Here is a 21,470-nt window from a genome sequence, read left to right as displayed (position 1 = left end):
GCGGCAGCAGCAGCCTTAGTGTCCCATGCCCGTCTCTGGGGTCTGCGCTGATAGCCGTGGCTGGCGCCCGTCTCTGGAGCTCCTTTAAGCGGTGCTCTGATTCCCCTCTCCTCGTCCACCAGGAAACAGAGAGGCCAGAAAAATTCTCTTGTCTCTTCGGCAGCTCCAGACTTTTTCCCGGACTCCCTCCCGTCTAGCCGTGGTGCACTAACCCTTTCAGGCTGTGTTCATGCCGCCATCCCCAGTCCTCTCCCTGCGATCCGACCAAAGCCCGAGCCTCAGCTCCCAGCCCCGCCCGCCCCGGCGGGTGAGCAGACAAGCCTCTTGGGCTGGTGAGTGCCGATCGCTACTGATCCTCTGTGCGGGAATCTCTGCGCTTTGCCCTCCGCACCCCTGTGGCTGCGCTCTCCTCCGTGGCTCTGAAGGTCCTCCCTCCGACCCCCGCAGTCTCCGCCCTCAAAGCGGCTTCCTAGTGTGTGGAAACCTTTCCTCCCTCACAGCTCCCTCCCACTGGTGCCGGTCACATCCCTATTCTTTTGTCTCTGTTTCTTCTTGTTTTCTTTTGCCCTACCCAGGTACGTGGGGAATTTCTTGCCTTTTGGGAGGTCTGAGGTCTTCTGCCAGCGTTCAGTAGGTGTTCTGTAGAAGTTGTTCCACATGTAGATGTATTTCTGATATATCAGTGGGGAGGAAGGTGATCTCTGCGTCTTACTCTTCCGCCATCTTGAAGCTCCACCAGAGCTCTGTTCTCTGTTACTCATTACCTTTCATATCCTTTTGGTGGATCATAAATGGAGTATATAAGCAGCCACAGAGATCCTGATACTTTATTTATTTGTTTGTTTATTTATTTATTTTTAGCTGCATTGGGTCTTCGTTGCTGTGCATGGGTGTTCTCTAGTTGCAGCAAGCGGAGGCTACTGTTTGTTGCAGTGTGCGGGCTTCTCATTGCGGTGGCTTCTCTTGTTGTGGATCATGGGCTCTAGGCGCATGGCCTTCAGTGGTTGTGGCACGTGGGTCTCAGTAACTGTGGTTTGCTGGCTCTAGAGCACAGGCTCAGTAGCTGTGGCGCATGGGCTTAGTTGCTCTGCAGTATGTGGGATCTTCCTGGACCAGGGATAGAACCCGTGTTCCCTGCATTGGCAGGTGGATTCTTAACCACTGAGCCACCAGGGAAGCCCAAGGTCCTGGTACTTCAGAATGCTAGCATTGAAGATCTCATTTTGTCACTTTGCCCTTTGCTTTCTTCTTTGCCATCTTTCTTCTGTCCTTAGATTAAAAAAAGTGAACTTTGTAGTTTATCTTGTTCTTTCCTGATAGAGGGTAATTGATCTTACATTTGTCACACTGGATAGCTGTTTGTTTTGTATGTTTTTTTTAATTTACAGTCCTCCTTCCTTTTTTAAAAGGGCTATTTATTAAGTGTCACATTTGTGCCAGGCACTGTGCTGGGCACAAGGATGGTCTTTGTGCACATGGAATTTACACTCTTTTTTTTTCTTCTAGTTTTTAGAGTTTTTAACTCATTTACAAATAAGAAAAACTGATACATGCTAACATAAATAATTTTTGTGAAAAATTACTTTTTTGAAAGCGAAAAAACCCATTAATGAGGAGAGTGATATTATTTCACAGTTCTGCAAATCTCTTTAATGTCTGTCTTAATAGAAGAGGGCTGGATTTATCATACCTGCTTTTTTGCATTCAGTCTTTTACAATATCACACATCCTGTAGCCTCTGGATAAAAGGCAAATGATGTCTTAGTATTGTAAAAATAGCTTTGATCTTGAGTACACTTGAAAGGGTCTTGTGGACCCTCCAGATCACACTTTGAGAACCACTGCTGTATTCTAATCTCCTCATTTTACATGTAAAGGCCCTGGATCTTGAGAGATTAAGCAAGAAATCCAAAATTACATGGCCTGTTCATGATAGGACACAGATCCTAGAGGTTTGTCTCTCTTCTCTTGGTTGGGATCCTCAATCACAAACTTTGGAAATATACCCTAATGGCCTGGCCTGTTCTCTCTAGTTGTTGCCTCTAGCAAGGACTGTCACAGTATATTACTGCCCCCTACTCCCATTTTTTTAAATGAAAGAAAAGAGGAAAATCAACAAACATGATAAATTCCGCTATAGGCTTACTGTGTTAGTATCTGAATTAGAATTTCTATTTGAACTAAAATGCTAAGGCAAATTGTATTGCACTCTATTCCATGTAAGCTGCTGATGACAGACTGCACAGTAAATATCACAGAGACATATAGAAAGCAGATTAACCATAGTCTTACCAATTATCACATATTCTGTGTCTGAATGTAATGCAGTCGCGTATCCTAGGAAAATTTTCACAAGAAAAGGCTGAAAAGGTGGTGGGTATATTAAGAATTTGCAAATAAACTGGCAATCTTTTAGATAAAATGGGAGTTTTTCTGAAATTAGATATTTTCCATTCCTTAGCCAGACCTTATTTTGTCTTTTTTTTAAAAAAAATCAAAGAATCTTCTTGGCCACTTAAGAGATCATTTCCTTTGTATCCTACCAGATGATCCAGAGAAGGATCATAGCCTTGTTCCTTTAAACAACCTAATGCCCAGAAAAGCTGGTCCACTGGAGGAAATTCTTCCCAAGGAATATACTTCCTACTTTCATTTTTTTTTTAGGTTCTACATTTTTTGGTTCTAAATTATGAATCACATCCATTTCTTTTTTCATTAACATAGTGACATAATGGTAATTTTCTTCCTCAGTGAAAGAATTCACAACAGGGAAATTCCTGGTGGTCCAGTGGTTAGGACTCTGCACTTACACTGCCGGGGGGCACGGTTTTGATCCTTGGTTGGGGAACTAAGATCCTGCATGCTGCGCAGCACAGTGAAAAAAAAAAAAAAGAATTCACAACGGTGAACGTTTTTTAGGTGAAGAACTGCTTCTCCCCAGGTTTCCCTTTGGGCACATTCTTCCCAGTTTACCCTGAAGTCCAAATGACCACCAGGAAGTTGGAAACTGCAGGTTGCAAACAACACTGTCCTTTTCCCCAGGAGAACAGTGAGGATGCCTGCAGCTGGTCACCATTCCTCCCACCCTGATTCAGGGCCTCAGCCCCTGTGGCTCCACACTGGTGGTCACGGGGTAGGAGCGAAATTTACACTCTTGAGGGGAGGACAGGAATAGAATAGACAAGTCACAGATGAATTTGCAATTTCAAATTACATTGTAGGGAGATGAACACTGGTGGGGTTAGCTTTATCAGGAGGAGGGACACCTCTAATTTTAACAGGAGGGAAGAAGGGTAGAGTGGGCATGGAGGCAAGTAAGTCTGTAGTTGGTGGTAGCAAGTCACTTCTTAGACTTTAAAAACTAATGTTTATTTAGTTTTATTTTTGATTGTTTTACGACATACTGTTCAGGCATTCAAATGATAGCTGTCATTTGAATGCTTTCTTTAACCCATTTAGGGTACATATCTAATTTAAACATATAACAAGTTATTTGCTATATTTGTGTATAATTCCATTATATTCTGAAATCAGTATTCACAGGTAGTAATTGAAATGAGTGTAAGTTATTTTGTCAGTATCTGGTTTTGACTGCAGTAATTCTGTTACATTTAATTAACATTTCAAGTCTATTTGGAGGATTGATTTGTAGTGCCTTTCTTTATATAAAACTATGATCCTTTTACTCTCTCATGTATATGATAATCACATTTAATATTCCTAATGCAGTCTTTCCTTCTGAGAGGTCAGTACATCCAGGGACTAAGTGCTTTGGCAAGAATGATAAATGTAGCTCAAGAACAGTGAGTTACACATTGGATATTTGTATGTGAATTGAACCTTGAAAAGTTCACGGGGAAAGCAAAGATTTTATGGAACCAGTATAAGTGATATTATAATGTGGTTAGTTACTTACAAATTCAGCTTTAAAAATAATTGTTTAAGGTGACTAAACAATTAGCCAAATGCACAAGATAATAATTTCTACTTTGCTGTATTTTGTTAAATAGATTTATGGTTCCTATTGGCATTACTCATTTTGGGAATTTTAGATTCATGTGTTATTCATTTAGTGACAGTCAAACAATCTGAAAAGGCTTCCTCAAAATTGTTTATTGAAAAAGCTGAATTGTTTGTAAGATTTCTACTTATATACTAAAGCAACTTAGTTTATCATATGACAGCTATTCTGAGTACATGGTAGATAAGTTTGGATGAAGCTACTGATTAGATTAAACTAAAATATTTTCTTGTATTTCAAAGAAATAATACTCCTAATAACAAAGCCACATAATATAGAAGGTGCTTTCCATTTTTACTTTTCAGAAGTAACAGCAGTGGTGATCTATATTTACAGTGCCTGTAAGGTAGGAAGTAGGGTTAGAGAAAGGAAATGGGGTTATAATAGACAATAAGTAGCTTTTCTCCTTTTTTTTTTTTTTTTTAAACCAGGTTTCTGCTTTGGGTCTGGATCCCTCAGGTGCCCGTTTGGTGACTGGAGGATATGACTATGATGTTAAGTTTTGGGATTTTGCTGGAATGGATGCTTCTTTTAAGGCATTTCGATCCCTTCAGCCCTGTGAATGGTATGTATTATGCAACTTAATACCTTCATATTTGAAGACACAGTCTCTTGTTATTTGAATTCTGTTTATGATGATTTTTACCAAAATACAATAAGTTTACATGACTATATACTACGTTCGTTATTCAGATGAAAGTGAAGTGTACCTTTTATGTTTCTTTTCTTTAGTAAATTTCCTTTAGTTTCATTCATTTATTCTTTAGTAAATTTCCTTTAGTTTCATTAATTTATGTTTTAAAGACTGCCTTTTGTTGTTATGTTTTAAAGACTGTCTTTTGTTGTTTTTTAAAAAATATTTTAATTTAGAAATCGTTACCTTGCCTAGTTTATTTTAAAACACTTCATTAAGTACTGTGTAATACTATATGTGTGTGTACAATGTATGTTAAGCCAAGTGCCAGTTGGTGCTGCACTGTGCAGGTATGGTCAGCTAGCATTATATTATAAAGGACTTTCCATGTTGCTACCATAAGCCACCCTCTTATTTCTACTTTTGACCATCGTTGATCTTTTAGCGTATTGGATATCAGAGATGGATTTTATTGGTGAAACTATCTTGTTAACTTGCATAACGTATGTTGGAAATGAGCTTTCAATGATGAGATTTAAAAATATTCAAGATATGTGGATTAGCTGAAATTACTCTGACTCAATTTCTTACTCTTGCATGAATGGGGTATAAATCTAGTTTTGCCTTCAACCTGAACTCTTAGGGGTTTTGTTTAATCTCCACTTGTAAACTCTGGATTTCATCAACTATATGGAGAAAGTTCCTGTCTGTGGACTGTTGAGCGTTTGCTTCCAGTGAACCTTTTGTGAAAGTGGTGGTTGGAGCATCTAAATGAGATGCTGGGATTTTTCTCAAGCCTGCAGAATAGATCATATGAATTGTTTGTGCTTACTTGCCAATAAATATTACATAATAGATGTCTGTCTTATGTGGATCAGAATTGAGTCAGACCTCAAATTTCTCTGGCAGTTATATAGTTATCTAGCAAAATAACCTTGCTGACTAAAGTGGCTCTGGTCAGTGTTCTACAAATCATTGATTTGTAAAGTTTGAAGTTATAACTCTTAAGCTGTCTAGTAGTAAAGATTTGAGAATTCCCTAAATAGATCTTAACAGATATAGGATCAATTGAAAGAAAAAAAAAAACTGAGTATCTCCAATGATGGCTATATTTAAAATAGCTCTTATGATTTAAAATAGTGACATCTATCTTGAGTTAGTATGATGACCTTTTTTTAAAATACATTTATTTATTTTATTTGTTTATTTTTGGCTATGTTGGGTCTTCGTTGCTGTGTGCGAGCTTTCTCTAGTTGCAGCGAGCAGGGGCTACTCTTCATTGCAGTGTGCAGGCTTCTCATTGTGGTGGCTTCTCTTGTTGTGGTGGGTGGGCTCTAGGCATACGGGCTTCAATAGCTGTGGCTCACGGGCTCAGTAGTTGTGGCTCGTGGGCTCTAGAGCACAGGCTCAGTAGTTGTGGCGCACGGGCTTAGTTGCTCTGTGGCATGTGGGATCTTCCCGGACCGGGGCTCGAACGCGTGTCCCCTGCATTGGCAGGCAGATTCTTAACCACTGCACCACCAGGGAAGCCCTATGATGACCTTTTAAAAATGTATTTAAAATGTGTTGTTTAGGGCTTCCTTGGTGGCACAGTGGTTGAGAGCCCACCTGCTGATACAGGGGACACGGGTTCGTGCCCCGGTCTGGGAAGATCCTACATGCCGCGGAACGGTTGGGCCCGTGAGCCATGGCCGCTGAGCCTGCGCGTCCGGAGCTTGTGCTCCGCAATGGGAGAGGCCACAACAGTGAGAGGCCCGCGTACTGCAAAAAAAAAAAAAAAAAAATGTTGTTTATACCCCTTTTTCCCACATGATAGATAGTCTCTTGATTCATATAGGGATTGTGCTCTCCTTCTACCTCTACAACTATAAGGTGACTTGTTCAGGACTATCCAGTGCTATATCAATGATCAGCTCTGAATGGAATACATATCTCATGAGTCTCAAGCCAGTGCTCTATTATTCACTAAACTATGTCATTTGCTACACTGTTGTAATTGAAAATGCAATAAAAACCAAGAATAAGCTTGTTTTCTCTTCTGTAATTAAATTGTTGCATCCTATATGTAATTGTGAGCTATCAAAGATTAGATAGATGGGAAGAAATAGAATTCTTGACAATTCATATAAAATTAATATAAAACTCTAATATTGCAAACATTATGTGAATGTTACTCCTTTAAATCATGAGAACTATTTAACTTTGCCATCACTTGCCCCTAATCTCAAAGTAATGTGACTCTGCTTTTTATGATGTTTTTGTGACTCAGTGTGTATTTTATATCTATTTACATATTCATCTATAATTCCCTTTTTACTGTAAAAAAGATTTCAAATGGAGAGAAAAGCAGAGGAATTAGTATGATAGCCATCTACCCTTTACCTAGATTTAAGTTATAAATATTTTTCTTTATTTGCTTCATCTCATTTTTGTAATTTTTGAATTATTTAAAAGTAAAGACACTGTTTGTATGTGACAAAACAGAAACAGACTCACAGATAGAGAAAATAAACTAGTGGTTACCAATGGGGAGAGGGAAGGTGAGAGGGGCAGGATAGGGGTATAGGATTAAGGAGATACAAACTACTATGTATAAAATAAATAAGCAACAAAGATATATTGTACAGCCTAAGGAAATATAGCCATTAGTTAGAGAGGGAAGGTGAGAGGGGCAGGATAGGGGTATAGGATTAAGGAGATACAAACTACTATGTATAAAATAAATAAGCAACAAAGATATATTGTACAGCCTAAGGAAATATAGCCATTAGTTTGCAGTAACTTTAAATGGAGTATAATCTATAAAATTATTGAATTGCTCTGTTGTACACCTGAAACTAATAAAATATTATAAATCAACTATAATATAAGAAAAATAAAGATAGACACACCTTTCACTTTGAAATACTTCAATGTGTTATCTTTGAAAAAGATAGATGCTTTCTTATATAAATGTAGTTCCATTATTATTTTTAACAAAATTCTTCAGAATTCCTTAATATTTCCAATAAATATTCTGTATTTAAATTTCCCCATTTGCCCTCAAAATGTGTTTTTTAAAAAATTTATTTATTTATTTTATTATTTATTTTGGCTGTGCCGGGTCTTAGTTGCGGCAGGCAGGATCTTTAGTTGCAGCATATGGACTTAGTTGCAGCATGCATTTGGGATCTAGTTCCCTGATCAGGGATCAAACTCGTCCCCCTGCATTGGGAGCACAGAGTCCTACCCAGTGAACCACCAGGGAAGTCCCTGAAAATGTGTTTTAATGCTGGTTTGTCAGACATGGATCCAATCAAGTAATACACATCACATCTATTTTATATCTCTTACGTCTCTTTTAATCTACACTGACCCTTCCTTAACCATTTTCTTTCCCATAACTTTGTTAAACAGACAAGTCTAGTCGTCCTCTATGAGATTCTTCCTTCCTCATTTTCTAATTGCTTCCTTTTGGTATTATTTAAGTTGTTTCTTTATCTCCAGTATTTCCTACAAAAGATCCAAAGGCTTGATTATAATCCATATTGTTTCACATCAGATGGCATGTATTGTCTGGTTGTTGTCACTATTAGTAACTAGCAATTAAGACTGATCCCTGGAGTAAGTTGGGACATCTGATTCCTCCATTGTAAAGTTAATATTACATACTTGAGATAGGCAAGAACTTTGTGGGGAAGATACCTTGGTACCATGTAAATATCCAGATTCTATTCATCCTTTCACTTAATAAGTTTAGCATCCATTGATTATTCATACCTGAATCATTTATTTCATCGAGGGCTGCAAGATGGTGGTTTTCTAATTCTGTTGTTTCATCTACTTTTACTTAATGGCATTCTTCTAAGAGAAGTACTTTTCCTCATGCCTGATGTTATTTGGTTCCCCTGAAATATAGTTCCTAATGCAGAGTCAGGATAAATGCTTAGTTATTTCCCTTTTATTACTCATTTTTAGCGTATGGGTTGGTGTTGATAAATGAGTTGTTGCTGTTATTCATGGTGATAGTTTTTTTTTAATTTTTTTGCTTTTTCTTTTTTGATTATTGGTATTTATGATTTTAAAATTTTCATGTGTTTCAGTCAATTGCAGTCATTCTTCTTTTTTTTAAAAGAATTTTATTTATTTTTGGCTGCGTTGGCTTCGTTGCTGCACTCAGGCTTTCTCTAGTTGTGGAGAGCAGGGGCTACTCTTTGTTGCCATGCGCAGGCTTCTCATTGCAGTGGGTTCTCTTGTTGCAGAACACGGGCCCTAGGCGTGTGGGCTTCAGTAGTTGTGGTGCGCGGGCTCAGTAGTTGTGGCTCTTGGGCTCTAGAGCGCAGGCTCAGTAGTTGAGACGCATGGGCTTAGTTGCTCCGCGGCATGTTGGGATCTCCCCAGACCAGGGATTGAACCCATGTCCCCTGCATTGCCGGGAAGATTCTTTTTTTTTTTTTTTTTTTGCGGTATGCGGGCCTCTCACTGTTGTGGCCTCTCCCGCTGCGGAGCACAGGCTCTGGACGCGCAGGCCCAGCAGCCGTGGCTCACGGGCCCAGCCGCTCCGTGGCATGTGGGATCCTCCCGGACCGGGGCATGAACCCGTGTCCCCTGCATTGGCAGGCGGACTCCCAACCACTGCGCCACCAGGGAAGCCCTGGCGGGAAGATTCTTAACAACTGTGCCATCAGGGAAGTCCCAGTCATTATTCTTTTTGATGTTTAAAGTGTCTCAGATTTGGCCATTGGGAGTCCCTGATTGCTATGTAGTTTTGACATGACCTCATTAGTCTTTAAAAGCTTACTTATTTTGTGTAACAACATGTTGTAGGCTTCCCAGTACATGCCTTTCCAGGTCCCAGAGTGAGCATTTCCCCACAGACACCTGTTTTGTTAGTGGGAATGGTATTCAGAGACCAAATCTGGATGCTACACATGTTCATTGACATTGGGGTATCATTACTTCTTGACCTTTTCAGTGGAAAGAGGTGAAAAATATAGATAAGTGTGTGTGTGCTTAAATGATGAGATCATATTGACATTTCCATTTCAAAATTTTAGTAAACTTTAACTTTCTGAATAATTTTTAATTTACTGAAAAGATATACAGATTGTCCAGAGTTCAGGTATACCCCTAACCCAGTTTCTCCTATTGTTAACATCTTACATTACCATGTCACGTTACGTTTGTGATAATTAAACCAACACTGGTACATTATCATTAGCTAAATGCCAAACTTTATTTTGATTTCACTTTTTTTATAAACTAATATCCCTTCTAAGATATTACATTACATTTAGTCTTCATGTCTGTCTAGTCTCCTCTGGTTTATGATAGTTTCTCAGTTGTTGTTTGATTTTCATGACTTGACAGTTTTGAGATGTATCGGTCAGGTATTTTGTAGAATATCCTTTGACTTATTTTTTAATGGCATTTTTCTCATGGTTAGACTGAGGCTGTGGGTTTTTGGGTGAAGATCACAGAGGTGAAGTGCCCTTCTTGTCACATATCAGGGATACATGCTATCATGTTTTTAAGGTTTCTCCACTATAGAGTTACTTTTTCCTCACCTTTCCATATGCCATTCTTTGGAAGCAAGTCAACAAATGCTGCTCATACTTGGTAGAGTGGAAAAATTAAGCTGTCCCTCCTGAAGGGGGTGATAATTACATAAACTACTTGGAATTCTTCTGCAAGGAAGAATTTTTGTTTGTTTATTTGTTCATTTCTATTTATACCTTGAATTATAAGTCAATACTGTGTTACTTATTTTGTTGCTCAGATTGTTTCAGCTGTGGCCATTGTGAGCTCTTTCAGTTTGCCTCTTGTGTTCTTTTCTTTGACACAGTCTTTTGGTTATCCGTTTTGTGAAATGTCACATGGGTTTATCCCTGGGAGACAAGGGAGGCAACACAATTATGTGCTTTGCTATCTGTACATGAACTAACACATGCACAGTGACCAATCAGGGACAGATTTTGGAGGAAGTGGTGTGATTGGTCATTGATCAGGATGCACAGCTGCTATTTATATAGTGATTTTTGGACTGAAGTGCTAGTAGCAAAATTTGTACTTTATGCAGTTACTCACAGTTAATATACCATAGTAACTGAAATTTGAACCATGTTGTTGGGGCCTGGTATTATTTATCTAAGCCATAGCGACTGAAATTCATGCATATCAGAACCATGCAAAGCAAGGATTGCCTGTATCCAATATGCAAAAGTAAAAAAGAAACTCAATGGGACGTATAGAATGAATTTTTTTTTATTGTTGAAAATAAATTATATTCCTGTACTCTAATCTTCTGGTCTGCTAACAGACTAACAAGTTAATCATTAGTTTGGAAACTTATAAGCCTGGTTCTTGCTTTAAGTTCTGGGATAATTTAGTCAATAAAGTGTTTTTTAGTCAGATGTAACACAATTTCATACGTAGTAAGTATTGATTTAAGTGGTTGTGTACTTACATTCACTTCTGAGAAATTTTTTTGCAGGTTTAATTACTGTATGATAATGGTTTTCAGTAGTTTGTTCATCGTTTGTGTCAGATGTTCAGCCTTTTCAAGTGGATGAATGCTACTATTTTTCATCAGGTGTTTGTTGGTTTAAAATCGCTATTCATATAAATGTTAAAATAAGTTTCCACTTCAGAAGTCCACCAAAGATCCATACCTGAAGACACAGTTGTTTTGGGCCATGCATTGTGGAGATTGTCTTCCCAAAGCATTCTGTGAATGGGCACTCCCTGGAACTGCTCAACTCTGACCGTTCAGCGTGAGGTCACTCAGCCCTGCATATTGCAGTAAATTCTGAGACTTGGCACATTACAGTTTTCTCAGACGGGGGTTTATGGGCATATTCTCAGGGGCTTATGAATTCTTTTTACTAATTTAGAAATTCTGTTTTTTTCATTTTGATAACCATTTGGCACAACGCTAATGCCTGCGTTTGTTTACCTTTGTGTTTAAAATCACCTGGGCTCGAATGCTCCGTTCACTTTCAGTTGCCGTAGCCTCATGAGAAGGGAGCAGAGACACCCTTCATATATAAATGCCAAATGAAAGCCTGTTTTGTCATAAAGTGTTGTATGAACAAAATTTTCATAGTAGTTATAATAGAGACACTTGGTGGAAAGACTGGATCATTGCTGTAACACAGCAAAATAGGCCTGTGCTAGTGCAGGCAACTGGTATTCATTAACTTGTTCAGCTGATGGCTGATTAAAGGACTGTGGCAGAGGGATATAATCAGTTTGTCTCACAATAAAGAAGTTGTTTCAATCTTTATAGTGTTGTGTCAGAAAACAACATCTTAAAATTAATTTAAATTTCATTGGTTATTTTGTTTTAGTATTTGCTTTTAAAAAAATCACTTTATTGAGGTTTAATTTATATACCATAAAATTCACTCATTTTAAGCGTGCAGTTCAGTAGTTTTGAGTAAACTTACAGGGTTGTGCAACCATGACCACAATCTAATTATCATCACCCCAAAACAAACTTCATTCCTATTTGTGGTCACTCTCCATTTCTACCTCCGGCGTTAGGCAGCCACAACTCTGCCTTATAGGTGTGATTTTTCTGGATGTCTCATATAAATGGAATCATACAATATGTGGTCTCTTGTGTCTGGCCTCTTTCCCTTAGCATAGTATTTATGAGGTTCACCCATGTTGTAGCATACATCAGGACTTTTGTTCCTTTTTATGGTTGACTAGTATTCTGTTTTAGATAGATAGATAGATAGATGGCATATCTATCACTAGATGGCATATTTTGTTTGTCCATTCACCATTTGGTGGACATTTGGATTGTTTCCACTTCTTGGCTATTATGAATAATGCTGCTTGAACATTTGTGTACAAGTCTTTGGACATATATTTCCATCTCTTTTAACCTAAACTGCAAATTGCTAGGTCATATAGTAAATTTATGTTTAACATATTAATAACTTTATAGCTGTTTTCCAAAGTGGTTATACCATTTTACATTCCCACAAGCAATATATAAGCGTTCCAGTTTCTCTAAATTCTCACCAACAATTCCACATCCCCCCACCCCACTGTACCACGTGGCTCATGAGATCTTAGTTCCCCAACCAGGGATTGAACCCAGGCCCTCGGCAGTGAGAGCACAGAGCCCTAACCATTGGACCACCAGGGAATTCCCTCACCAGCATTTGTTTTTGTTTTTTTGATGATAATCATCCCTGTGGGAGTGGAGTGATAAGTGTTTACTTTTTTTTTCTCAGTTTCTTTTTATTTATTTTTGACTGCATTGGGTCTTCGTTGCTGTGCGTGGGCTTCTCATTGTGGTGGCTTCTCTTGTTGCGGAGAATGGGCTCTAGGTGTGCAGGCTTCAGTAGTTGTGGTGCATGGGCTCAGTAGTTGTGGCTCGCGGGCTCTAGAGCGCAGGCTCAGTAGTTGTGGCACATGGGCTAAGTTGCTCTAAGACATGTGGGATCTTCCCAGACCAGGGCTTGAACCCGTGTCCCCTGCATTGGCAGGTGGATTCTTAACCACTGCACTACCAGGGAAGTCCTGATCAGTGTTTTCTCTTAAACTCATTGCAAATCTGTACTCTTGTAAGAGTTGTTAGTAAAAGGAGCCTAGTTATATGTTCATACTCAGTTAAATAATAATATAATAAAATTATTTATCATCACAAAGTGGTCTCTAAAATACTTTCCCATCAAAAGGAAGGTATTATTACTGAAGTTAAATACACTACCTAAGGCATTGAGAAAGGGTTCAGTTGTGGAACAGTCTTCAAAATGTATTGAGTTAAAAAAGCACAGTATGGAATAGTACATAGTTTTTTAAAAAGCTTGGAAAAAATAATATAGACTATTTGCTTATATACGCTTTAAATATTCTTGGAAAGGTACACAAGAAACCAATAACACTAGTCGTCTATAGGGAGAAGAACTGATTATCTGGGAGACCAAGGTGGAAGGAAAATGTGTTATTATTTACCCTTTTCTATCTTTTGAGTTTTAGATACGAGGTGTGTATATTATTTAATACAGAGATAAGTTTTTTTTTTGCTAGAGAACAAAGATATGTTCTGTTTACCTAATAGTAATATTAATAATGTGTATCATTATCACAGCTAACATTTATTGAGCCTGGCTAGATTCTTTATATCAGTTAATTCTCCTAACTGCCCTATGTCATAGGTATGTTTATTATCTCCCTTTGACAGTGTGGAAATGGAGGCTTAAAAATTAATTAGCCTAAGGTCATACAGTAAGTGACAGAACAGAGATTTGAATGCATGCATTCTAATTGTAGAGTTTGTGCCATTAATCACTATGTTATGCATAGGCACAGAGGGATTAAAACCATTTAGAGTAAGTGCCATCAGAAATAGTCAAGGGAGTTGTGCGTGTGTTTGCTTAAGTTCATTTATCCGTAAGCCTTACTTACTTTAACACTTTATTTACTGCCTTTGCCAGATAACTGAAGTAATACTATTTTAGCTTTTAGGAAAGTTTTTAAAATTAGTTTACAGCTGATACTTATGCAGCATAATATTTAACATAATTGTGTGATAGATAAGTGTTTTTTTTCAGGCATTTGTGCTTTCTTTTGTTTTTCATGTTATCAGTTGTGAAAAAGAAACTGAAGATGGATAAAGGTTCCTCTTATAAAACTGTATTCATGATTTGTGTATGAGTTAATGTGTAAAGAAGCAGAGTTACATAAATTTCAGTAATCATATCATTGTAACTGTCTCATTTCTCCTGGCCAATAGCTCATTAATTGAATTCAAGTTAATGACAAAATGTTTTTGTTTGAACTTTTTATAATTATTAGTGAATTGGTAAACTCGCTTTATGAGTTTCCATAGTAATATTATTTTCGAAACTATTAGAGTTTGCAGCTTTTAGGGTAAGTAACCATAAGGCCAAATACGACTTTTTTCCCATAGATATCACTGATCAGTGGCATCATTAATTAGGCTCTACTTGAGAAGAAAAGTATAATATCAAATCCATCTAGCTACTTCAGTTTTGCATAACAAGCTTTTTTTTGTTTGCAGCTAATCTTGGATATCATCAATAGGAAAGAAGAAGTTACAAGATAACTTCATTCGTAAAGTTAGTAGGTTAATTAAATCACAAGTCATTCTTAGTATGTCAAGATAGTCCTAGGGATGACAGAACTTTCTTGTGGTTTACTAATTAGAAAGAAGGTTGTTGACGTGGTCTGTATGGAAGTCAGTGTGGGATCATGTGCATCACCAGAAAGCTTTAATATGAGGTGAAAGGTGTGTGGGAAAGCACAGTTAATATTCTTTGATATATATATACTACGTACCTGAATATATTTTCTCCTTTGATATTTTCATTGTAAATTTATATAAGCTTAAGGATTTTTTTTTTTGCTTAATTTTCTGGGTTTCTGTTACCCTCTATAACTGGCATCAAGTTGCATAACTTGTATATTTTGTCTCATTAACTGAAAACCAATGACCTCTTGAGTTGTGTCTCAGCTCAGATGTCAGCTCTTCAAAGAGACCTATCCTAATAATCCTGTTAGAAGTAGTTTATCCTGTTTCCTTGATCTATATTTCTGTTTTTGTGCCAGTACCATACTGTCTTGATTACTGTAGCTTTGTAGTATAGTCTGAAGTCAGGGAGCCTGATTCCTCCAGCTCCGTTTTTCTTTCTCAAGATTGTTTTGGCTATTGGGGGTCTTTTGTGTTTCCATACAAACTGTGAAATATTTTGTTCTAGTTCTGTGAAAAATGCCAGTGGTAGTTTGATAGGGATTGCATTGAATCTGTAGATTGCTTTGGGTAGTACAGTCATTTTCACAATGTTGATTCTTGCAATCCAAGAACATGGTATATCTTTCCATCTATTTGTATCATCTTTGATTTCTTTTATTAGTGTCTTATAATTTTCTGCATACAGGATAGAAAGCCCAGAGATAAACCCATGCACATATGGTCACCTTATCTTTGATAAAGGAGGCAAGAATATACAATGGAGAAAAGACAGCCTCTTCAATAAGTGGTGCTGGGAAAACTGGACAGCTACATGTAAAAGAATGAAATTAGAACATTCCCTGACACCGTACACAAAAATAAACTCAAAATGGCTTAAAGACCTAAATGTAAGGCCAGAGACTATCAAACTCTTAGAGGAAAACATAGGCAGAACACTCTATGACATAAATCACAGCAGATCCATTTTGACCCACCTCCTAGAGAAATGGAAATAAAACCAAAAATAAACAAATGGGACCTAATGAAACTGAAAAGCTTTTGCACAGCAAAGGAAACCATAAACAAGACAAAAAGACAACCCTCAGAATGGGAGAAAGCATTTGCAAATGAAGCAACTGACAGGATTAATCTCCAAAATTTACAAGCAGCTCATGCAGCTCAATATCAAAAAAACAAACAACCCAATCCAAAAATGGGCAGAAGACCTAAATAGACATTTCTCCAAAGAAGATATACAGACTGCCAACAAACACATGAAAGAATGCTCAACATCACTAATCATTAGAGAAATGCAAATCAAAACTACAATGAGATATCATCTCACACCGGTCAGCATGGCCATCATCAAAAAATCTATAAACAGTAAATGCTGGAGAGGGTGTGCAGAAAAGGGAACCCTCTTGCACTGTTGGTGGGAATGTGAATTGGTACAGCCACTATGGAGAACAGTATGGAGGTTCCTTAAAAAACTCAAAATAGAACTACCATATGACCCAGCAATCCCACTACTGGGCATATACCTGAGAAAACTATAATTCAAAAAGAGTCATGGACCACAATGTTCATTGCAGCTCTATTTACAATAGCCAGGACATGGAAGCAACCTAAGTGTCCATCAACAGATGAATGGATAAAGAAGATGTGGCACATATATACAATGGAATATTACTCAGCCATAAAAATAAACGAAATTGAGTTATTTGTGGATGGTGGATGGACCTAGAGTCTGTCATACAGATTGAAGTAAGTCAGAAAGAGAAAAACAAATACCGTATGCTAACACATATATATGGAATCTAAAAAAAAAAAAGGTCATGAAGAACCTGGGGCAAGGCAAGAATAGAGATGCAGACCTACTAGAGAATGGACTTGAGGGTACGGAAAGGGGGAAGGGTAAGCTGGGACAAAGTGATAGAGTGGCATGGACATATATACACTACCAAATATAAAATAGATAGCTAGTGGGAAGCAGCCGCATAACACGGGGAGATCAGCTCGGTGCTTTGTGACCACCTAGAGGGGTGGGATAGGGAGGGTGGGAGGAGGGAGATGCAAGAGGGGAGAGGTACATATGTATATGTATAGCTGATTCACTTTGTTATAAAGGAGAAACTAACACACCATTGTAAAGCTATTATACTCCAATAAGGATATTAAAGAAAAAAAAGTAGGTTATCTCCCAATCTCTGTACCACCACCCACTCTATGCATTGTTCTGGTTTGTTTTCTTTATAGCACTTACCATTATCAGAAATGATCATCTGTTTTTTATATTTTACTTGTATTCCAACACCTGGAATAGTACCTGGCATATAGTAGGAACTTACTTTCATTAAATAAGCAATGAATAATGGAATCTTTTCATCCTTTTCTCCAAAAATTTCTTGCTGTGTGGAATAAAAAAACATTTTCATCAGGATGTACCTATATATATATTTTTTTTTTTTTTAAAAGGAGAGGAAGTATTACGATTTCTTTTCCTGGAAAATTAAAAAATTTTGGCTTAAACCATATTAGTTCAGGGCAAATAAAGAACAGGCAGTTTTTGAAATCTCTGGCTCTGCATCATCATGCATTGGGCTTCAGGTCTCAGGTTGATATGTTTAGCTCTTTAAAAAACAAAAAATAGGACATGGAATCTCAAGGTAACTGATTTGAGAGTTTTATTGCATCTTACGATTTCCATTCACTTTATGTTAAAATGGACTGCCACTGAACTGTAATTTCTACTTTTTGAAATGGCATTTGTAGTCCTTGGCATATATCTGTTAGTTTCTTCTTTTGATTAAATAGTTCCAGAGTTCAAAGGAAAAAAAAACACAAAACCTTTACCCAGTATTTCATCTTCCTGAGTGAATCCTAGGTTCAGAAGTTTAAAAATTTCTGTTACTAGAAATAAGAATGGGTGAGTCATTGCTGTAGCCATTGGGCATGATTCTCTGCTTAAGTGGCTGAACTTGTGTCATAACTGTCAGTTATAATGGAGATGGAAGGAAATTTCATTACTCCCCCAGACTTCCATTTAAGTATTTTTTCCCCCTGCTTTGTTTTCCATAGCAGACTGATTTATGTAAAATTCAGTTCTACAACTAAGTATTAGTCTAGGGTCCATGTGCATGATGGGCAAGAACATGGATTCCATGTCATATGAGTCTGAATTTTTAATAAATTTATTTATTTTATTTATTTTTGGCTGCGTTGGGCCTTCGTTGCTGCACATGGGCTTTCTCTAGTTGCGTCGAGCAGGGGCTGCTCTTTGTTCCGGTGCGCGGGCTTCTCACTCCGGTGGCTTCTCTTGTTGCGGAGCACAGGCTCTAGGCTCGCGGGCTTCGGTACTTGTGGCTTGCGAGCTCTAAAGCGCAGGCTCAGTAGTTGTGGCGCACGGGCTTAGTTGCTCCGCAGCATTTGGGATCTTCCTGGGCCAGGGCTCGAACCCATGTCCCCTGTGTTGGCAGATGGATTCTTAACCACTGCACCACACAGGGAAGCCCCAAGTCTGAATTTGAATTGTGCTTTGACTAGTTCATTTTCTGTGTGACTAGGTAAGTTTAATCACTTTGACCCTTGTTTTATTTCCCTGCAAAATAGAATGAATAATTCCATTTCTTTGGGTTGTAATAATGATTAATGGATAATATATGCAAAATGTGTGGCACAATGCTTGGTGCTTAGTAAAGCACTGTAAATATTAGCTCTTACTATCTTACTACTGTTTTAACATGAAGGAATTTCAGTACACAGACTCACAAATTGTTATCTTTAATGTATTACTTTGCATTACTAAGATTTTGTTAATCTCATAAGATTGGATTGTACCTCTAAAAATTCAGACTACTGTTAAAGCTATTATTTGTCCTGATTTCCTTTTTAGGAGTCCTGGCTATCCAGATCTATTATTTCTTCTCCATTTCCCTTTTCTTCTTTCTGACCCAGTTCTCTTTATCTTTTTATTTATTTATTTTTGCTACAATCTGTGAGAATCTCTTAAATCAATCCACGTTACTAATTTCTTACCGTTTTAATTCAGGTCTTTATTGCTTTTAATGAACTTTTTAAAAGTCACATTTATTCAGGTATAATTTACATACACCCACCAGAATTCATCCTTTCAAGTGTACAGTACTGCAAGTTTTGAGAAATGCATAGTCATATTAACCACCACCACCACAATCAAGTTATAGAGCATTTTCATTATCCCAGAGAGTTCCTTCTAGTCACTTTGCAGTCATCTTTTCTCCTGACCCCCAGATAACCACTGTTCTGATTTTGTTGTTCCCTCTATCAGTAGTGTTTCCCCCTTTTTATTGTTGTGTAGTAGTCCCTTGGATGAATATACAACAGACAGCTTATCTGTTCACCAATTGATAGATATTTTGGTTGCTTCCAGTTTCTAGGTATTATGAATCAAGTTGCTATAAATGTTTCCATATAGGTCTTTTTGTAGATAGATGTTTTGATTCCCTTGGGTAAATACTCTAAGAGAGAATTGCTGGGCTGTGTGGTATGTGTGTTAACTTTATAAGAAGTTTCCAAACTTTTCCAAAGTGCTGTACCATTTTGCTTTCTTAGGAACAATATATAAGGGTTTTAGTTACTTCATGCTTACCAAATACTTGGTATTTTCAATATTTTTAAATTTAGCCATTCTTTTCCATGTATAGTGATATATACTTGAGTTTTAATTTAAATTTTCCTGATGAATAATAATGTTGAGCATCCTTTTATGTTCTTATTTATATTACATCTATCTTCTTTGGTGAAGTGTCCAAATCTTTTGTCCATTTTAAAAATTGGGTTGCTTTTCTTGGGTTGGTTGATAAAGTTCTTTATAAGATATGTTTATCACAAATATTTCCTCTTAGTCTGTGTCTTGCTTTTCATTTACATGATAGTGTCTTTTGAAGAGCATATTTAACGTGATTTTAAATATTGTTCTCTGTCCTTGCTTATTTTCTGCTTACTTTAGTATAAGCCATATTTTCTTGAAACTTTTTTAAATAAAAAGATTTCCACAAACGTTTATTAAATGAAAAATAGTTTTCAAAAAGATCTTATTTTTGTAATATATAACTTACATATTTCTGTCTTTCAGTTACTAGGGAGAGTTTAAGAGGTTACATTTTGGGAATGGACGTAACTTTTGTAGTGGCAGTGAAGAACTTCCATTTTCTATGATATGGCAAAACAGCATGAATTACTTCTATAATTAAAAAGCTGTCTTATACTTCAGAAAACAAAAGATAACATAGGCAAAATTAAAAGACAAATTATAAGCTCATAAAAAATTGAAATACATACTGAAAGCAATGGACTGCTAGCCATACATAATATATGAGTTTCTACAAACCAATCAAGGGGGTTATTTGAAAATTAAAACTGTCAAAGAAAATGAATTGACAGACAACAGCAGAAGAAATGAAACTGGCCAATAAACATGAAAAATTGAAGAAACAATTGAAGAAAAAAATTAAAATGCCAGTGATGCACTACCTGTCCCCTGTAAGACTGGCAAAGATGAAGAAGATCTCTACTATCCTGTGTGGGAAGAAGGCAAATGTGGGGAGAAGGCAAAGGTGGGATATCAATTTCCAAGCTCTTTTTCTAAAGAATAATTTGATAATATCCGTCAAGATGGAAAATGTGAACTGTGATAAGATTTGGAGAAATAAGCACTTTCAGGCATTGTTGGTGGGAATGTACATTGGTACCACTCTGTGGAAGGCAATTTGGCATTATCTTACAAATTATAAACACAGATAGATACTCTGACCAGTAACCCACTTTAAGGAACTTCTCTGATACATGTATCCACACATGGAAATGACCAAGGAACAAAGTTTATTTATTGCAGCATTGTATACAATAGCGACAGATATGCTTTCTTGAATTTTATTATTAGCACTGAAACAAGGACAGTCTGAATATGTCTTCTTTTTCCTTAAAAAAAAAAAAAAAATTTCACGGCTATGTTCCTCATCTTTTTATGTTCTACAACAGAGATTAGCAAACTATGACCAGAGGGCCAAATCTACTCCCTGGCCTGTTTTTTAAATTTAATTTAATTTTATAATTTTTATTTTATATTGGAGTATAGTTGATCTTGGCCTGTTTTTTTTTTATGGCATTTGAACTAAAAATTTTACAATGTTAAAGGATTGTAAAACAAAATACAGCAAAGAAGAATATGTGACAAAGATTGTATATGGCCTGCAAACCTTAACATATTTCCTATCTGGCCCTTTACAAAGGGAAAGTTTGCTGACCCCTAGTCTAGAATCTCTTCCTTGTTATTTTACTCTCCTTGCCTGGTGACAAAGGCTGTGAATAGATTCTTCTTGTCTCCTCACTTCCTTAAAGATAATAGCTTGTAGCTAGTGGAAGGAGCCTATGGTCTGAGGGAGTTTCAAGGGGCCTGCTTCTGGGAGTAATCCTTGCAAGGGAGTTTCCTCTTTATGTGATGCATATTCTGTTTCCCGGGAAGCTATTTCGTTAGGGTTCTGACTAGTTGGTGCATCTTTGTTTTGTTGACCCCTGTGTCATCTCTTAAACATCCTTTTTAGCTGCCAGCTGCCTAATGTGATAACTATTTTCATAAGGGCAGC

At 37.2% G+C, this 21,470-nt stretch overlaps 1 protein-coding gene across 1 annotated transcript in view; it reads left to right on the top strand.

Annotated features, from left to right (window-relative positions):
* The window catches only part of WDR70 (WD repeat domain 70), a 304,294-nt gene that overhangs the window by 61,026 nt on the left and 221,798 nt on the right, over window positions 1–21,470 (top strand). The window contains exon 7 of the mRNA XM_082835820.1: window positions 4,453–4,586. Coding sequence (XP_082691946.1) covers window positions 4,453–4,586 — 134 coding nt within the window. The remainder of the gene's footprint in view (window positions 1–4,452; window positions 4,587–21,470) is intronic.

Source organism: Leucopleurus acutus (assembly GCF_964270905.1).
Source record: "Leucopleurus acutus genome assembly, chromosome: 3".
Lineage (NCBI taxonomy): Eukaryota > Metazoa > Chordata > Mammalia > Artiodactyla > Delphinidae > Leucopleurus > Leucopleurus acutus.
The sequence above is the reverse complement of the archived record's forward strand: the minus strand, read 5'-3'. Positions and strand labels throughout refer to the sequence as shown.